At 37.5% G+C, this 19,159-nt stretch overlaps 1 protein-coding gene across 1 annotated transcript in view; it reads left to right on the forward strand.

Moving 5' to 3' along the window:
• Positions 1-2,747: 2,747 nt before the first annotated feature.
• Positions 2,748-19,159, forward strand: part of prss12 (serine protease 12) — a 59,459-nt gene continuing 43,047 nt past the window's right edge. The window contains exons 1-7 of the mRNA XM_052137394.1: positions 2,748-3,539; positions 7,840-7,978; positions 11,120-11,298; positions 11,388-11,538; positions 15,125-15,303; positions 15,691-15,832; positions 16,232-16,428. Of these exons, the coding sequence (XP_051993354.1) occupies positions 3,224-3,539; positions 7,840-7,978; positions 11,120-11,298; positions 11,388-11,538; positions 15,125-15,303; positions 15,691-15,832; positions 16,232-16,428 (1,303 nt within the window). The 5' untranslated portion in view covers positions 2,748-3,223. The remainder of the gene's footprint in view (positions 3,540-7,839; positions 7,979-11,119; positions 11,299-11,387; positions 11,539-15,124; positions 15,304-15,690; positions 15,833-16,231; positions 16,429-19,159) is intronic.

Consider the following 19,159-nt stretch of genomic DNA (forward strand, 5'->3'; position numbering starts at 1 on the left):
CATACCTTCGTTTTGGAAATAAAAATCTAGCCTACACATTTTTATTTTTCCTTCATGTTTTGCTGTCCAAAATATAAGGTTTAGATTCTGAAAATATCTACAGTATCTGTAGCCTAACTGTATAATTATTATTCTCATGCTTTATAGAGATGTTGAAGCAGTCATTGGTGTGTAATCAACATTAATGCATGAATCAAAGCCTATATTTCTCTGTCCCTCTGTACTATACGTGACAGAAGACATGTTACACTACAAATACGATTTTAATCCCAAATCAAATTAAAGAAGAAATAGCACTGAATTAGCACTGTCATTGAAACATAATCAAACAAATAAAAAAACATACAGTTGAAGTCAGAAGTTTACATTTAGGTATAAGTCATTAAAACTCATTTTTTAACCACTCCACAGAAGCCTCTATTATAAGAAAACTATAGTTTTAGCAAGTCATTTAGGACATCTACTTTGTGTATGACAAAACCTAACCCTTTCTAAAAATTGTTTACAAACCATAAATAGTTTCACTTTTAATCGACTATTCCAGTGGGTCAGAAGTTTACACACACTAAGTTAACTGTGCCTTTAAGCAGCTTGGAAAATTCCAGAAAATTACGTGAAGCCTTTAGACAATTAGCCAATTAGCATCTGATAGTTGTGCTGAACTGGAGGTGTACCTGTGGATGTATTTTAAGGCCTACCTTCAAACTCTGTACCTTTTTTCTTGACATCATGGGAAAATCTAAATAAATCAGCCAAGACCTCAGAAAAAAAAAAGTGGAGTAATTTACAAATGCCTGAAGGTACCACGTTCATCTGTACTAACAATAGTACACAAGTATAAACACCATGGGACCACGCAGCCATCATACCACTCAGGATGGAGACGCATTTTGCCTCCTAGAGATCAATGTAGTTTGGTGCAAAAAGAGCAAATCAATCCCAGAACAACAGCAAAGGACCTTGTGAAGATGCTGGAGGAAACAGGTAGACAAGTATCTATATCCACAGTAAAACAAGTCCTATATCGACATAACTCGAAAGGCTGTTCAGCCAGGAAGAAGCCACTGCTCCAAAACCGCCATAAAAAAGCCAGACTACAGTTGGGGACAAAGATCTTACTTTTTGGAGAAATTTCATCTTGTTTGATGAAACAAAAATGTAACTATTTGGCAATAATGACCATCATTATGTTCGGAGTGAGGCTTGCAATAGGGACACCGTCCCAACCATGAAACATGGAGGGACTGGTGCACTTCACAAAATAGATGGCATCATGAGGAAGGAAAATTATGTGGATATATTGAAGCAACATCTGAAGACATCAGCCATGAAGAAAGCTCCATCGTAAATGGGTCTTCCAAATGGACAATGTCCACAAGCATACCACCAAAGCTGTGGCAAAATGTCTTAAGGTCAACAAAGTCAAGGTATTAGAGTGGTCATCACAAAGCCCTGACCTTAATCTGATAGAAAATTTGTGAGCAGAACTGAAACAGTGTGTGCGAGCAAGGAGGCCTCTAAACTTGACTCAGTTACACCAGTTCTGTCTGGAGGAATGAACCAAAATTCCAGCAACTTATTGTGAGAAGCTTGTGGAAGGCTCTCCAAAAAGTTTGACCCAAGTTAAACAATTAAAGGCAATGCTACAAAATACTAACAAAGTGTATGTAAACTTCTGACCCAATGGGAATGTGATCAAAGAAATAAAAGCTGAAAGAAATAATTCTCTACTATTATTCTGACATTTCACATTCTTAAAATAAAGTAGTGATCCTAACTGACCTAAGACAGGGAATGTTTTCTACGATTAAATATCAGTAATTGTACTGGAATATAAATGTATTTGGCTAAGGTGTAAGTAAACTTCTGACTTCAACTGTATATTAGTCATCATCCAAACCAAACAAATTCACTTGAAATGCTCAGAAACCTCTCATATTCTTTAGCAGTCTAAATCCCTGTTGAAGTTATTAGTACGCTATTCTACAACTAATCAAGGGCGTAGCCAGAAAATGACCATTGGGTGGGCCTCAATAAAAATGGATGGGCAAAGTTTTCGCCAAAAAATTTTTAAACCAAAATTTCCTTAACAACCGGGCAGCAGCACATTCATAAAGTTCTTTAAAACTGTCAGAAATCAGAATGTATGCATTGTTATACTTTTTTATAAATATATTTTAAGTCAAAGAATAATCTTTAATATTCTGTGTGGCCCAGGCCCACCCTTGGCAAATCCACAGCTACTTTCTTTTTCTTTTTGGAAGCAGTAATATAGACTATGTTGCTGGCATATCTCTCTCTCTCTCTCTCTCTCTCTCTCTCTCTCTCTCTCTCTCTCTCTCTCTCTCTCTCTCTCTCTCTCTCTCTCTCTATATATAAAAACCTGTATTATGTAGGACTATATATAAAGTTTAAGGAAATATTATTGTACTCTCTAATTTTTTATTTAGGCTACACATAACGCTTCATACTGTACACGCTGAATAAAACATTTGCATTAAAACATCCAGTATATCACGGCTCCAAACGTTTTGATCAATTAAAGCGTGGATTTAATCCACTACGTAATGAGTGTCCGTGACGTAGTAAAATAAATCCACTACGTCATCGCGCTGCAGTCCGCAGCGAGGACCTCTTGGAATAATGCCCAGACTGAAATAACGTGGCAGGCTCTCATTTAAATTCAGGTTCTGGGTACAGATAACAAGTGTAGAAAAGAGCGCGCAGCATCATTCTGTGTATTTTGGTCGTGATTCTATATCTTTATGATATGTTGTGAAGTGATTTTTTTTATGAATGACCCAGGGAATTTAGGCCATAGCGAGGATTTGAGCCGTTGTTACACAGAAGATCTTCTATGCTTCTCAGATTTCATTCATAATGTTGAAACCTAAAACCATTCTTCACCAATGCAACTGCCATGAAACAAATGTAGGTTATTTTGCACCTTGACACTCTTGATGGAAGGACATCAATGTTGATTTCTGACCTGTTTTTTTTTTACCCGGCTAAAACTTCACATCTCTGGGGACTGAATCATCAATATGCATGAGTCGTTTGCTCACGGGCGTCCCCGGTTTCTCCTTTATTGATCCTTGTCTGCGAACCCCCAGAGCTGCGAGGATAACTGCCAATAAACAAGATGAGACATCTCCTGGACCATGTCTTCAGATAGACTGGAGAGGAATTATTGTTGTGATTTGGTGACAGACACAGGTTCATCATGATGGATGCGAGCACCAGGTTTTTCTTCACAGTCTCTACGCTGCTGCTCATCGCGTGCGTTTACGGGTCTCCGTTCACCGATTGTATTCAGAGCAAAGGGAAGGCTGGCCTTTATGAGGGATCCATAGACGTGACCGAATCCGGTGTGAAATGCATGAACTGGAGTGAAGTGCCCGGTGTTATAGAGCGGTATCCGGGGAAAGGGCTTGGGGATCACAGTTTCTGCCGAAACCCGGACGGAAGGATTCGACCGTGGTGTTTCTTTCCAAACAGCCGTGGACGCATTGACTGGGGGTACTGCGACTGTAAGCAAGGTAGATAGATAACACTGGCAAAATAACAGGGTTACATCTCTGAGAACAGTATTAGGCTACTTATTACGTTATATTAGGAGTACCGCGTGTAGAGTGGATTCTCGTACGTGCACCAAGGAGTTGCCTCCATGTACCTCCAGTCATTTCATATTTCTTGAGATAAGTTGCGTGTATATTTTTAAACGTTTTGCAGAACGTTGAGCGAATAGAGTGATTAAACCAGTTCGGTTCAAGAAAACGGTGCAACGCATGCATGCTAAGACACGTCCAAACTTAAAATCAATGCATGCACGCGTGGGAAAGGTATGCGCGCCTCTGGTACAGTTGCACCTTCACAGACCTAAACAAAGCAACTCTCATCAGTAGTGCACGAGAGTTCGTTTTGTTATTTTGTCCCTGCTTGGAGACAACGGTCCCTCACAATTACTTCAAAATATTTGATCTATTTAGATTTTTGTGTAAGCTCTCTTGCAAGAGTACCACCAACAGTTGTTATTAATTATGCACGCGCAGCTCTCGCTCTTGGTTATTTTTGGAGCGCAAGATCAAGAATCAATTATAAATACAAGCGCTGTTACCGCAGTGGGCTGTAAATAAGCCGGAGTGTGGCCTACAATTTACAATTTAAATTTTTAATTTGGCCATATATATATATATATATATATGTATGCACATACCACAGTACTATTACTGTAATAAAACCTGTTAGCCACTAATGCCATAAAAATGACAGAAAGGTTTTTAAAAGCTTCTTTTCTTTTTGGAAGCAGTATTATAGATTATACTTATACATATTCTATGTATATATACATACACACACACACACATATATATATATATATATATATATATATATATATATATATATATATATATATATATATATATAACCTGGGGTTACCATGCCAAATGTGTAAGGGTAAGTGTATCCTCATTGTTTGATTTGTTATGAAGTTCTGCATCAAATAATATAATCCAGAAAATGTGTATACAATATCTGTCCATCATTAACTGTATTCTGACAAGACTACTGGGAAAATAGGACTAACATTTTAAGTTTAGATTTAGACCTTAATGTTTCCTCAGTTATTTGCTACTACATGATAGTTGTTCAATTTTTTCATATGCAAATAAGCTTTAGCAGTATGGCCGCAGTCTGTTTTCACTTTGCACTGAACAGCTCTAAGTCTACGCTATATTTTACTTTTTGGCATTTAAAATGACTGCCATTGTTGTTAACATGCCCTTTCCACATCAAAATCTTTTTAGTGTTTTGAGGTTTTAATGTGCATTAAATGTGAGCCGGATGAGTGTATTTAAATATTTTGTCATTCTATTAGTTTATGTTTTCAGCACTTTTCAGTCTCTCATTTTCCAAACACTTGATAATTGATTTCAAGTGCTGAAATGTTTAATGAACATGTGCTGCCATCATGTGTGGTTTTGCACTGCGTTTGCCCTCTGAGACAATCACTGTCCTTGTATGTGTTTGTTAATGTGGAGTTCACAATGTGCTTATATAAAAACAACAAACATATCAGAGAAAGAGGGAAAGATAATTAATTAATTTTGGAAGGTGTAAGCAAGTAGTGAGATTTATACTGCCCGATATATACTGTGTGTGTGTGTGTATGTGTATATATGTATATATATATTTAAGCATTATCAGACGAGCAAGAGTGCGATGTGGCCCTACATCAGCACTGCTGTGAAGATAATCACCGCAGTGCTGATTTAGGGCCATATAGCACAATTGCGAGTTGATATTGCTTATATACAACAGTTCAGTGAACAAGTTTATTTAAAAAAATTAGGTATAGTCATAAAAAACGCATTTATGCATGGAACTACTTTCATACGCGACGGATCAGAATCTGCCATTGCTGGTTCAAAACAAATGATGCGTCCAAGCCTCGGTTAGTAAATAAAAATTTCACTTCAGAAATAGTACCACGGCCTGTGCTGTTTCGAAAAAGTTATTGGATAAACAAGGATGGATGTGTGTGTGAGTGAGAGAGAGAGAGAGAGAGAGAGAGGGAGCATGTGATCCCCTGTTGCCACTCCCAAGCAGAGATGCTGTCGGCTTTCTGAAGATCAGCTTTCTCAGTGGAAAAATAGCATCCGAGCGGGGGTATTTCTCCCAATTTTGTGGTAGCCAGTGTACAAGAGTTGATCACTTTAGAAACCGCAATGTCCTCCGCCATTTTAAACAGCACCCATTGTGTAATTAATCAGTCTGTTGTGTCTCTCAGCTGTGATGAGCTGTAATGCTAAAGTTGTTCATTTAAAGCCATTTAATGCTATTACCTAGCTTTAGTAGTGTAGTAGTAAAACAAGCGATCATTAAGAGCTGTTTTATGTAAACACTAGCTGACGTGGATTCACTTCACTTCAACTAACTGGCTCATATTACACACAAAAATGATCTTTTGCCACCACCTGCTGGCTAACATATGCAATATAAAAAAAAGAACATTGACAAACAGTAGCTCTTTACACATATGCACTGCTCTTACACTTTAGTTTAGAACCGCATGAACAGAAAAGGAGTGATACACATACAGTGAAGCGTCGGAGTGCTGATGGTGTCAGACCATCAGTGCCCATGGAACATCTCTCGTCCAATCAGATTCGAGGACCAGAACTAACAGTTGTATATATATATATACAGGGTTGGGAGGGTTACTTTTGAAATGTAAAATTTTATTTGTAACGTACTCAAGGTCAGTAACATATTCTAAATACTTTGGATTACTTCTTCAGCACTGGTAGATTTTTTGATTTGTTTTGACTATAAAAATTCTGCCAGTACAGTAAGACAAAATACACATATTAAAAATACATTCTCTGAAAAACCTAAATATCTTATGCAGTGTTGTTTCTAAAACAAGATAAATCAAACTGATCTTGTTTTAAGGATTTTGAGATATTTTTACAGGAAAACCCTAATTTTATTTATAATTAATTATATTGCCCTAATATCACAGTTCTTACCAGAAAAAATAAATTATGAGACAATGTGAATTTTCTTGATAAAAAAATATGATCGTGTCTGGTAACGTGTGCATGTAGCATGGCTAGAAATAGCATTTTAGCTTAGCGTAAAGCTGACAATTTACACAATGTTTATTTCTATTTCTTCTGCTCCAAACTTACTTCAAACGTACTTCTCTGTCTGCTTGTATGAATGTAACACATCATAAGAAAGTGATTCACCGCTGTTCAAATGCACTTTGGATCACATCATCACATGTATAAATGTTTCCAATCTGAAAGGACTAAATTTGAAATGAAACAAATGACAATAAAATGAAAAGTAATCTCTTCAGTAATCAAAATACTTTTTGAATGTAACTGTATCCTTATTACAAATTATTTAAATTGTAACTGTAATGTAATGCAGTTACTTATATTTTCTATTCTATATACGTATAGAACAACAATAGCATATATATATATATATATATATATATATATATATATATATATATATAATGTATGTATGTATGTATGTTAGTGTTGTTCTGTTCCTAACTATTTGGTAAGTAAATATCATTCAAATGGCCTTATGTTCAGATTTGTTGTTCTGCACTCCTTAATTTGCATTGTTTGTGATAGTTTCTGCATTTCAAATTTCATATAAAATGTATTCACATCATACATTTGTAGAAATACCTCCAGAGAATCAACAGAGGCCATTTAAATGCCTTCTGACATAAACTACATATATATACCTTCAAGAGTAAACTATCAACATGATAACTAAGTATAATTGTTTTTGATCCTAAAATCTAGACTTATATCTATTTTTTTCACAACAACTACAAATATACTTCAATTAAACATTGAGTATGATATCCGGTAAGAATGCAGAGGTGTTTTTATAGTACATCAATAGGAAAGCTCACATAGCTTAAGAATGCCTGGTGCCACTGACATGGTCATGCATTTCAGCTGGTTTTCAATAGCTTACATTGTTTTCATGACGCACATTATAGCTGTGAGTAATGTGAAGTGTCGCACACACAAACAAACACATTTTTTTATAGAACTGACAAGTTAAACTCATTTGGATGTTAAAGCATTCCTCCCTCATCATATAAAGCAAGTCATGGATTAATTTTTGCATGCAGCGAAACTATGGGAACATTTATAATGGGCACATTTGTCAAAATTATGGAGACTAGCGGAACCAAATGTTCCCTTTTATCAACTTTCTGAGGAGTGAAGTTCAGCATACTCAAGTTTATCTCATATGTTTACACACTTTTTGTTTGTGTGAATGTGTGTGATATTGCAGGCTCTTTGAGACTGCAGGGAGGCAGATCAAAGTTGGATGGTACAGTTGAAGTTTATCTGAATGGTGTGTGGGGAACCATCTGTGAAAACGGCTGGGATGACAGAGACGCTGCTGTGGTGTGTCGACAGCTGGGAGAGGGGTAAAACACACATACATACTGTATTCAAAGACTACGTTCAGAATATTATACTATCTTACTAATATTATTTCTGCAGTTTACATACTGTATGATCTACCAAAATAGGCAGTATGCAACAGAGTGCACTGTGCAGAATACAATATCCAGGGTTCCTACAGTCATGGAAAATCTGGAAATAAAAGGGAATTATGAATTTTTTGGCTTGGAAAAATGTATGGATTAATATTACAGGAAATTAATGGGAAACTCTATCATGATCATGATCATTATTTTTTATACAAAATCTACACACACACACACACACACACACACACACACACACACACACACACACACACACACACACACACACACACACCAATATTAAGACCATTGAGACCATAACACATCTACAATGCTGAACACACACACACGTTTAAATATATATCTAAATGCAGAGCTTGTGACAAAATCTAGAAATCATCTTCTCTTCAACCAGGGATGAATAAGTAGCTCTCTGCAGCCATCTAGTGTTTATACTTGTAATTACATCTTCTTTTTTTTTTTAAACGGACAGCACACTTTGATTCTTGAGACTTTAAGCTTTCAAACGGTATATGAGTTATGATGATTGGTTCAGTATTTAAGACAATTTTCATAAAAAAGTCAATTTTCAAGCTCAAGTTCAATGTCATGTAGATAAATACATTTGTAAATAATAAAAAAGGTCTAAATATCCAAAACCGCACCCAAAATGTACAACTTTAGTACTTTTACATGATTTAATTTAGAGTTGTAACACTTTTTTCATAACAATTAAAAGAATTACAGGTTTATTGTTTACAGCCACTTTTGACCGGGAACAACTGGAACGTGATTCAATGATGAACAGTGCATAAGAGTTAACAAGTTTTTGGTTGCACAATGTAAAATGTATTTTTTTTAAATAGTAAGAAGTGTACAGTGTATGTTACACAGCATACAGCATACAGTTAACAGTATGCTATTATTCCATTCTTAATTTAGCCATAAAGGGCAACACTGGTGCAGACTGCAGTGCATGTAAAACAGTAAGAACATTCAATCATTCTTTCCCCTATGCATGAAGACAAACAAGACAATGTGTTTGTACTGCTATATTGAAACACTACAATATTCTGCAATATTACAATCCAATATAGCTACAAACAATACAATAAAACACTATAATATTTCAGATGGAGGTATTAAAAATGTACTGTATTAGTCTATCTATAATATACCTGACAGTGGTGAAGGATGTACCATATTTAAAAGACATTACTAGTGGATATAGACACTGTTTGAATCCACGTTGCCTTTACTGCACATGAGGATTGGACCTGTCTCATCAGTTGAAGAGATAATCACTGCATGCTGATGACCATATGTTGCCCATGCATTTATTACTTTACCACAAAACAACCTTTGTTAGGTAGTGTCATGAAATGCTTTGGTATTTGACCCCGGTAGGTCATTCTTCCCCTGAAGGGGCCAAAGGTCAATCTTCCACCTTTAAAACATGGCATATGCTCAGTGTGTTGTCAAGCAGTAAATATGTGTGAGTGGATGTTTTAAAAGATTGCTGATTCCCCCAGAGAGTTCCACTCTCTGACATGAACACACCCATGTGGTTTGTGTCTACACACACACACACACACACACACACACACACGCTTATCTGAGAGCGTTTGTCTCTGAGGTCATTATTGAGTGTGCTCAGGAAAAGGTGACCGCAGGGTTTTATAGATCACATGACACAACAGTGACAGTTATAAGTCTGACAAAAGGTATTATTTTACCATCAAAACACAAACGCACACACATGAACACACACCTGTCATCGTTTGACCTCGGTAGCTGAGAGCCCATTTGTCATTTGTGAATAATTCATTGGTAATTAATTTAATAGATGTTTTGACTTAAATTATGTATAGGCTGCACAGACAGACTTCACAGATTGTGATTTACATCTATTTACCCATGATCGAAAATTAACTCTTGCCAAGCATATAGCCAAGTAAAAATGTAACAGTACATGGTTTATATAGAATTGTAAGAATGATGGTTTGACCCTCGCTTAAAGGGATAGTTAACCCAAAAATGAGAATTCTCTCATTATTTACTCACCCTCGATATCAACGATGTGCAGTATTTTCTTTCTTTAGCAGAACATATTTGAAGAAAAACAGAAAAATATCATAGCTCAGTAGGTCCTTAAAATGCAAGTGAATGAAGATTTCGCTTTTGAAGCTCCAAAATCAGTCAGTCAGCATAAGCGTCATCGATACGACTCCAGCTGTTAAAGTAATGTCTTCTAAAAGGATTTGATCACTTTTGGTGTGAAAAAATATCAATATTTAATTAATTTTTCACTATGACCTAACGTGAGGGTAAGCTTCAGAAGATGGTGGAGTCCAAGCGGCCTCTCGTGTGACGTGTTTCCATTGCTATGATACTGATGTAATCTCACATTCTCCACTTGGTTGAGAATTCCAGGATAAGCACAATGAATGAAGAAACAGATAAATACAGATCTAAACCAAAACCAACTAAGATACTGTACAGGGTTCCTCCTTCTCACTTGTAAACAGCGCTGCTCTTCCGGCTGTGAATCACGTGTGTCAGTTCTCATGTTTCAAATGCCAGTGTGATTACGTCACATCCGCATACTGCGTACTACATCGGAAGCATGATCTAGAGTTAAAAAAGCACTTAAATATTTATTGTTTTCACACCAAAAGAGATCGTGTCACTTTAGAAGAAATTCATTTAACAGCTGGTGTCGTATAACAGAAATCTCCATTGACTTGCATTTTAAGGATCAAACCATTTGCTAAAGAAAACATCAGTGGAAAATTTACTTATAAAAGTTTATTTTCCCCTCCAGAACTCAATGTGGCAATTTGTCAATTTCAGTTTTTATTTGAATATATTAAAGCGCTTTTCACAAAATGTATTAATTCAAAGAGGGTTTATAAAGAATAGTGCTTTACAAACCCCTAGTAATCTGAGATGTTTAAGTAAATCCATCCATCCATCCATCCATCATTGTCTTTACTGATTTGACAAAGCTAGATGAATAGATGAGATGGCAGAAAATGTACTTATATTGACCCTCATTTTTCTCTCTCTATGTCTCAGTTTTAGGGGTCGTGCACGTGCGAGTTCTCTGTCACGTCTGGTGGTGTCTGTAGTTCACTTGCAGACTGTAGACTGTGAGGGACAGGAAGAGGACTTACTGCAATGCAATCGCTCAGTCTGGAATGGAGGAGAGTGTGTTAACCGCCAGGCGGCTGCTGTCTCCTGCACGCCAGTTGAGGGTACATACACAGATACTGATTCATAAACATAAACCCATTAACAAATTTACTCTGAAAAAAGAGAAAATAAACCAAACTGTTGTGTTTAGCTTCAGTGTTTGTCCCTGTGCGTCTCTCTGGTGGTCCATCGGCGTATGAGGGCAGAGTAGAGGTGCATCATGCAGGACAGTGGGGGACAGTGTGTGATGACCAGTGGGATGATAATGATGCTGAAGTGGTGTGCAGGCAGCTGGGGTTAGGGTAAGAACCCCCACACACATGTTTGTATTACAATCATGAATTATTTATTTTTTAAATTGAATTTAACTTTTGTTTTTATACTGAGCAAATTGTGTTTTCTACCTCTAAGCTTAACCCTCATACAAACCTTTTTGCATATTTTCAAGTGACATTCAGCGCTTTCAATTTTAATTAAAGCAATAGTTCTCCATCTGGGAAGAACTACACCTTTTTCTAGAATAGATTTATTTTTTATATCTAAGTCACTTATTCCATCTTCCCCTGAATGCTTAATTGGGAAAATTTTTGATTCAGATCATGCTTTGGTGTGTTTAAAGAAAAGGAAATCATATAGATGGTGCTTTAATTGATCCCTTTTACAGGACTCAGCATTTCAACAAATGTTATAGACAAAAGTCAATGTTTATGTAGAAACCAATTGATCCTCAGTGTCCTCTGTGGGCGTGGCATGTGAGGCGCTTAAGGCAGTTCTTTGGGGGCGGATCATAGAATATGCCTCATTCATTAAAAGATCAAATCAGGAGTTCATAGAATTGGAAAAGAGTATTAAAAGTGCTGAAACAGAGCTAAATCACCAAATGTCATCTGAAACAGGCATGAAACAATGAGGTTTGTATTAAACAAATAAAACAGAACAAAAATTCACAGTGGAGAAAAACAGAAGAAATAAACAAGAAACTAGGAACAAAAAACAGACTGAGGCAGAACAGGACCTGAATGGTGTGACAAACCAGAGTAACACACAAAACCAACACAGGACAGAGCACACAAGGGCACTATAAAGAGGGAGAAATCAAGAGGTAAATGAGGAAAGCAGGTGAAGCACATTAACTACTAACAAGGTTACAAGGAGGCTGGGTCTATATGAGAGAACCCATGTGCTCACACCAAACACGATGACGAGACATGGAGCATGGGTATCTGGGTGACAGGACCCTGACAAAGACAGACATACTATGAGTCGGGGGACAAAGCAGGGAAACGAAATACCAGATACGTAAAACAGAGAGTGATCAAAAAGGACTTTCTTGACTCAAATAATACTTTGGAGGAGCTTGCTGACAGGTAAGGTACCGGGGCCAGATGGTTTTGCCACAGAAATGTTATCTTATGTCACAGAACTGGCTCCATTTATGTTAGAAGTGGTGAACAAACTGATATGATGATGTTCAGGATTGTAAACACACATCTGTATGTAGAACCAAACACCGTTAGGATATGCATAGGCAACTTAAGTGACACTTCAGATAACTACAGAAAAGAATGGAGAATAAAAAGCTAACTGATGACCGCCACTGCTGTTGTTGCACGTTGAGTGTTGTTAAACTCATCGCTGAGTTTTGCGCAGAGAGTGCTCGGATATTTACCGTGATTTGATCAAAAATCATTTGGAAGGTCAGATAAAAGTGATTGGTGAGCCTCGTCAAATTACTGACTTGCATTACATAAAAACATTACATCGTACCAGGAGACTCTGAGAAGTGGTGGTACACAAGTTAAAATAATGGGGGTTAAAAGTTAATTCTGTATATACAGTATACTGTATATTTAGTTTATTCTGAATTATATATAACAAAAAGTCAAGAGCAATAGTTCACCCAAAAATGAAAATTATTATAAGTTACTTATCCTCATGTTCATTCAGAACACAAAAGAAGTGGTTTTAATTGCAATTAAAAGCTTAAAAGTTACCAAAGAGTATCATAAAGTAATCCACCCAAGTGTCATATTACATGTCATCTAAAGGCATATGATAGGTTTTGACCGGGAAGTAATTTTGATGCAAAAATCTTGACATCTGTTGTGTGTTCATGAGCGCTTTGAGAGAAGCTTTTTTATTCCATGTATACTTTTGTAGTCCTGTTTTGCTATAAATTCTCCTCTTTGCCCAGTAGGTGAAAAAGAATGTGAAGCACCAAAAACAAAAGAAGAAGAAAGTGAAAGTGGAGATTGATAGTAAAAAAGGACTCAAATATTGATCTGTTTCTCACCCACACCTATCATATTGCTTCTGAAGACATGGATTAAATCACTGGAGTCATGTATTACTTTACCGCTGTCTTAGTGTGCTTATGTAGCATCAAATTGTTTGTACCCATTCACTTACATTGTGAGGACAGATCTGAAATATTCTTCTAAAAATCTAGAAAATGTATTCAGCAGAATAAATAGTCGTACACATCTGGGATTGCATGAGTGTGCGTAAATGATGAGAGAATTTTCTACTTTAGGACGTCCCTCGAATACCCCATAGGGAGGTTTTATCTCTTAAACCCATGTTTGGGGTCAGTTTTGTTAGTACAAAGCTACACACACACACACACACACACACACACCTCATACTCACACACACACTCTTGTTGTGTTTCCATGTTTTATGGGGACTTTCCATAGACATAATGGTTTTTATACTGTACAAACTATATATTCGATCCCCTAACCCTATCCCTACCCTTAAACCTAACCCTCACAGAAAACTTTCTACGTTCTTACATTTTCAAAAAACATAATTTAGTATGATTTATAAGCTGTTTTTCTCATGGGGACTGACAAAATGTCCCCACAAGGCCAAACATTTTGGGTTTTACTATCCTTATGGGGACATTTGGTCCCCACAAAGTGATAAATACACGCGCACACACACACATTCACACACACACACACACACACACATGCAAATATTAATGAGCTGACTATTATAGATGCTTGACCTGGTTTCTTGGGAACAAACTCTCTATTTAGAGTCACACCAGGGTGTCTTTACAATTGAGATGTGTAAAAATAAAAGGAAGATAGAAAGGAGGTAGGAGTGATAGATGGAGAGGGAGAGAGAAAAAGAGCTGTAGAGTGTCCTCTCTGCATAAAAATGTGAAATATTTTCTTGGGAGGTTCCTGACATACAAAGCCAGTGTGTTCTCAGTAAGAAACTGAGAGTGTGAGAGAAAGACAAAAAAATAGAGACGGGGGAATGAGAGAATCGGAGGATGTGAGCCAGAGGAGGACAGAATGAGAAGGCAAAGAGGCGTAAAGGGTGATTTAGAGGGAGGTAAGGAATTAGAGGAACGGAAAGAGGGAATGGAACATTTTGCATGTGAATCAGGTTGATTGTTTCAAGCTCTTCTACTATAATGTTAGGGCCGACGTAAATAAATCATGCCCAAAATTGAACTCTGCAGGTGTGCGTGAGTTAGTATATAATCACCCATGTGGAGGGCTGTCTATTGAGTGGAAAAAGGGCTGTGGAATTAAAAGTGTGGGTTCGTGCAGGCGCTACAGACCACATTTAAGCCCTTTAGCTTTAACTGATGAATGACTGCTGGACTATGCGCATGATTATTTATCTATTACAGAAATAAATAGTTTTTTGATTTCAGAGATTACCGGAGAAAGTACATGTTTATGTGCAGCTTCAGTGAGAAAAATATTTACATTTTATAAGAACAGTGTAATACTAACCTTAGTATTTGTTTACACGATAATTTTCCCCCTCGTTTTTCAGTGATTAGAATCGTATATATGTATTGTATATATCTACAACCTTTATTATTTTCTGCACCATATTTTATTCATGTGTTTGTGTGTTCAGGGGCATTGCTAAGGCTTGGGTGGGAGCATATTTTGGTGCAGGCTCAGGTCGTATACTGTTGGACGAGGTGAGTTGCACCGGAAATGAGCTGTCCATTGAGCAGTGTCCAAAAACCGCCTGGGGGGAACATAACTGTGACCACATGGAGGACGCTGGAGTGACCTGCACCCCACTTACAGGTACACACATGTATACAGGTATGGATGTAGCACATCCAAAAAATGCAATAGGCCTCATTCAACACCAGAAGAACACAGTTTCATGTAAATTGCTTGTCGAACCATTCCTACGTAAATTGGTCCATTCATTTCAATGCAACAGTTTACATAAGAATAGATTTATGAAGGATTTAGACAGAAGTGAGCTCTGTTCGTGTTTCATGAAAGAGTCCCAATGTGTTTTGGCTACCTCGGAAATTGCTTTGAGTGTTCGGATCACAAGATGCATTGGACTGCATTTAGACCCGTATTAAGCTTGATCACCCAAGACAGATGTTAATACCAGGTGATAACAGGGACTCTCTCTCTCTCTCTCTCTCTCTCTCTCTCTCTCTCTCGCTCTCTCAGATGGTGCAGTACGTCTGGTTGGGGGTGTAAAGGGTTTTGAGGGCAGGCTGGAGGTTCATTATAGAGGTCAGTGGGGGACCGTGTGTGATGATGGCTGGACACAGACCAACTCGCAGGTTATCTGCAGGCAGCTGGGATTCAGGTAGCACACATCAATTGCATAATAGGGTTTCATTTTTGTTTGATTGTATGTGTGCTGATTAGTGAGCACATTTACATTCACGTTCTTACACCAGATAAACGCCTTAAGAATAAACCAATCAACACTGGTAGATTTTTACCCATTACGATGATTTTGGTTGCATGTAAATGCCTTAACCGGCTTTCTTACTGGCTAATCCAATGTGCGCATGTGCTGTGAGCATGCCCCTTCACAGTTTGATGTGGAACGTGGAGGGTAACACTATTATTTCAAGTGTCATAGAAAGGCTGATTTCTTGCTTTTAAAATGTATTAGCAAATTTTGGGGAGTAATCTGCGTATTGGTGTGCATGTAAACAGGCTCTTTAACTGCTTTGTTAATGGTGTTGTGTTGGTGTAGGTCAGGGCAGAGTGCGTCACCAGGGCGGTTCGGGACGGCGATGGGTCCAATTCTGCTGGATGATGTCAGGTGTACAGGAAAAGAGCCCACCCTCACACACTGCAGCCGGAAGAGCTGGCTCAATCACGACTGCACTCACAATCAAGACGTAGCCGTTATGTGCAACCCCCAACGCTTCAGACACGGAGTGCCCACCAGTAAGAGCTCTCTCACACAGACATTTAAAAGGGATAGTTCTCTGAGCAAATTCAGTTCTGTTGTCTCTTACTCCCCTCATGTTGTTTCAGACCCATATGACTTTCTTTCGGCGAACACAAAAGATGATGTTAGGCAGAATGTTACGACATGAGGGTGAGTAAATGATGACAGAATTTGCATTTTAGGGTGAACTAACCTTTTAACACTGGCTGATACGTGTTGTCTGCTAAGGGGTGTAGTAACAATCTGATCAATACCATTTGAAAGCTTAAAGACTCAACTTTACAGAAACATTAGTCAGACTAGCTCATTTTCTTCACTGACACACCCTAAAAGATTTATTGAAAAGTGGACGTTGGTAGGTAAGCCCTACCCATGTGGGATTACCGTTTTGTCCTTGCACATTCTTTCAGCTCACTGCTAAACAGCACATGCTTGTCAGAGGTTTCTGCTTGGTCTTAAAGTCACTGTTTTACACATCCAGTTATTTTGTTTCCTCCGGACTGAAGCAAAAGGAAAAAAGCTCTTTAAATTATAATTGTATCCCAACAAGTAGGGAACAAATTGAGTCATTTTTAAAAGTCACATGGATGAATGTAAACATGAACAAGACGCACTCAAAATTCACTTCACTCCCTGTTAATGTGTCAATCTGTGAAATGGGTGAATTTTCCCTTTTGAAAAGGTTTCCATCTAACACCTATACAAAGATTTTCTTTGAGTGTTAATAAGCTAAATGTATATACTTGTTGGGGTGTAATTACTGTATTTTCTGGAAAATTAGTCGCTCATTTTTTTGTCACCCAAAAGGTGCGACGTATAGTCCAATGGGACTTATTTATATAAAAGGTCATAGGAACCATTATTACTGAGGGGGACATGTTCCCCTCACTTTTAGAACTAAGAGTAGTAGATTTACACCCTACAATATCAGGAAGATTAAACCCTTCCACTCTGAACATGCCCCACATCTTCCTGTTCAGCCACTTGTCATAACTAGACTGGACTACTGTAATGCTTTCATTGGAGGCCTTCCTGCATGTGCACTTAGACCTCTGCAAATGATCCAGAATGCAGCAGCACGACTGATCTTTAATCAACCAAAGAGAGCGCATGTTACACCACTCTTTGTCTCTCTCCACTGGCTGCCGGTTGATGCACTTATCAAATTCAAGGCTCTGATGCTGCATACAGAACAGCCACTGGGTCTGCTCCAGCATACCTAAAATCATTTCTACAGAGTTACATAACCACCAGAAGCCTGCAGTCGGCTAAGGAACATCGCCTTGTTGTACCAATTCCATCCGTGAAGCCGACTCACTTTATGTCTTTAAAAAAATGGCTAAAAACACATCTTTTCCACAAAAAAAAATAAAAACATTCTTGCTGCACTCTGCACTGTAATATGGCAATTTTCATACCACTGTCTCCTTAAGATGATTCTCTTATGTTTTCCTCTTTTGTAAGTCGCTTTAGATAAAAGCATCTGCCAAATTAATATATGTTAATATAATTGTAAGAGTGTCGGACGATCTAACATTTGCACCTCGCGCCCTCCCCCCACAAGCTTCTGAAATTAGGTAAGATTATATTTGACACAGAGCATGGACATTTTTTTTTTTTTTTGTGCTTTGATTCTTTAGTTCTAGCTGATTGGCCCAAATGTTTGACAGTCATTAAATACAATAAAATTATATGATAATTCTTTTGTTAAAGAATTTTTTCATTCATACGTTGTTTCTACATTTTAGTTCTAATTATGAAAGTTCTATCATAAAAAAAAGCAGAATATTCCTATACGTTCAGTTGATATACTTTCTTTCAAACGATATCACATATTCTTAAAACCATAAAACGTACTCAAAATGTTTTCAGATTTCAGATCGTTCCTGCACCCCTGTTTAGATCATTTTACATTACTTTACATTACTGTATATAATTGATGTCGGCCGGTCTAAAACACATATGGTACACACAGACATATGTAAACATTAGGCTTAGAGATGGTAGTAGTGTTTTTAAGTAACCTATTCATGATACTTTGCCTTTTATGCAACCAGTTTAATTACTCCATAAATACCATATTATTGTTGTGTCAACAAACAAGATTACCTGTACTTTAACACCGCTGTCACATGAAACTCCTCACATCCCAACAAAATGACATTTCAAAACACTCCTAGTAAAACTTAATAGTCAGTATACAGGAAAATTATTGCATAGTAAATAGGGTTGCAAAGGGTTCAGAGTTATGCCTGTTATGGAGTTACCATGGTGATGCCTTCACACATGTGTAACGTGTGTGGCAGAATGGATGATACACACAAAACCATCATTTTCCCACTTGAGGATGTCTTATCTGTCATTTCAGTAACAATGGAATGTTACATTGTGTCTACACTAGAATAATCTTTTTATTTCATTCAGACAAGCACAATTAATTGGCTGGGGTAGCTGTGCTGCATGTAAAACTTGAAACGGGGTGTCTGTCATCTGTTATGTCATGCCGCAACATGTGCTTCCAGTGTAGACTGCTCTGTTTATTATAATGCAAGCAATGTAGTTTTGTCACATCTCAATGTGCCATACGCATCTGACATAGGCACAGTGTTACATTATGTAGTACTAAATGTAGTTCTCTTATTTGAGGTATTACATAATTATGAATTAACCAACTCAGGAGGGAATGATCAATTTCTGCTAATGGGCTCAGGGCACAAAGTCAGATGT

Source organism: Xyrauchen texanus, chromosome 11 (assembly GCF_025860055.1).
Source record: "Xyrauchen texanus isolate HMW12.3.18 chromosome 11, RBS_HiC_50CHRs, whole genome shotgun sequence".
NCBI lineage: Eukaryota > Metazoa > Chordata > Actinopteri > Cypriniformes > Catostomidae > Xyrauchen > Xyrauchen texanus.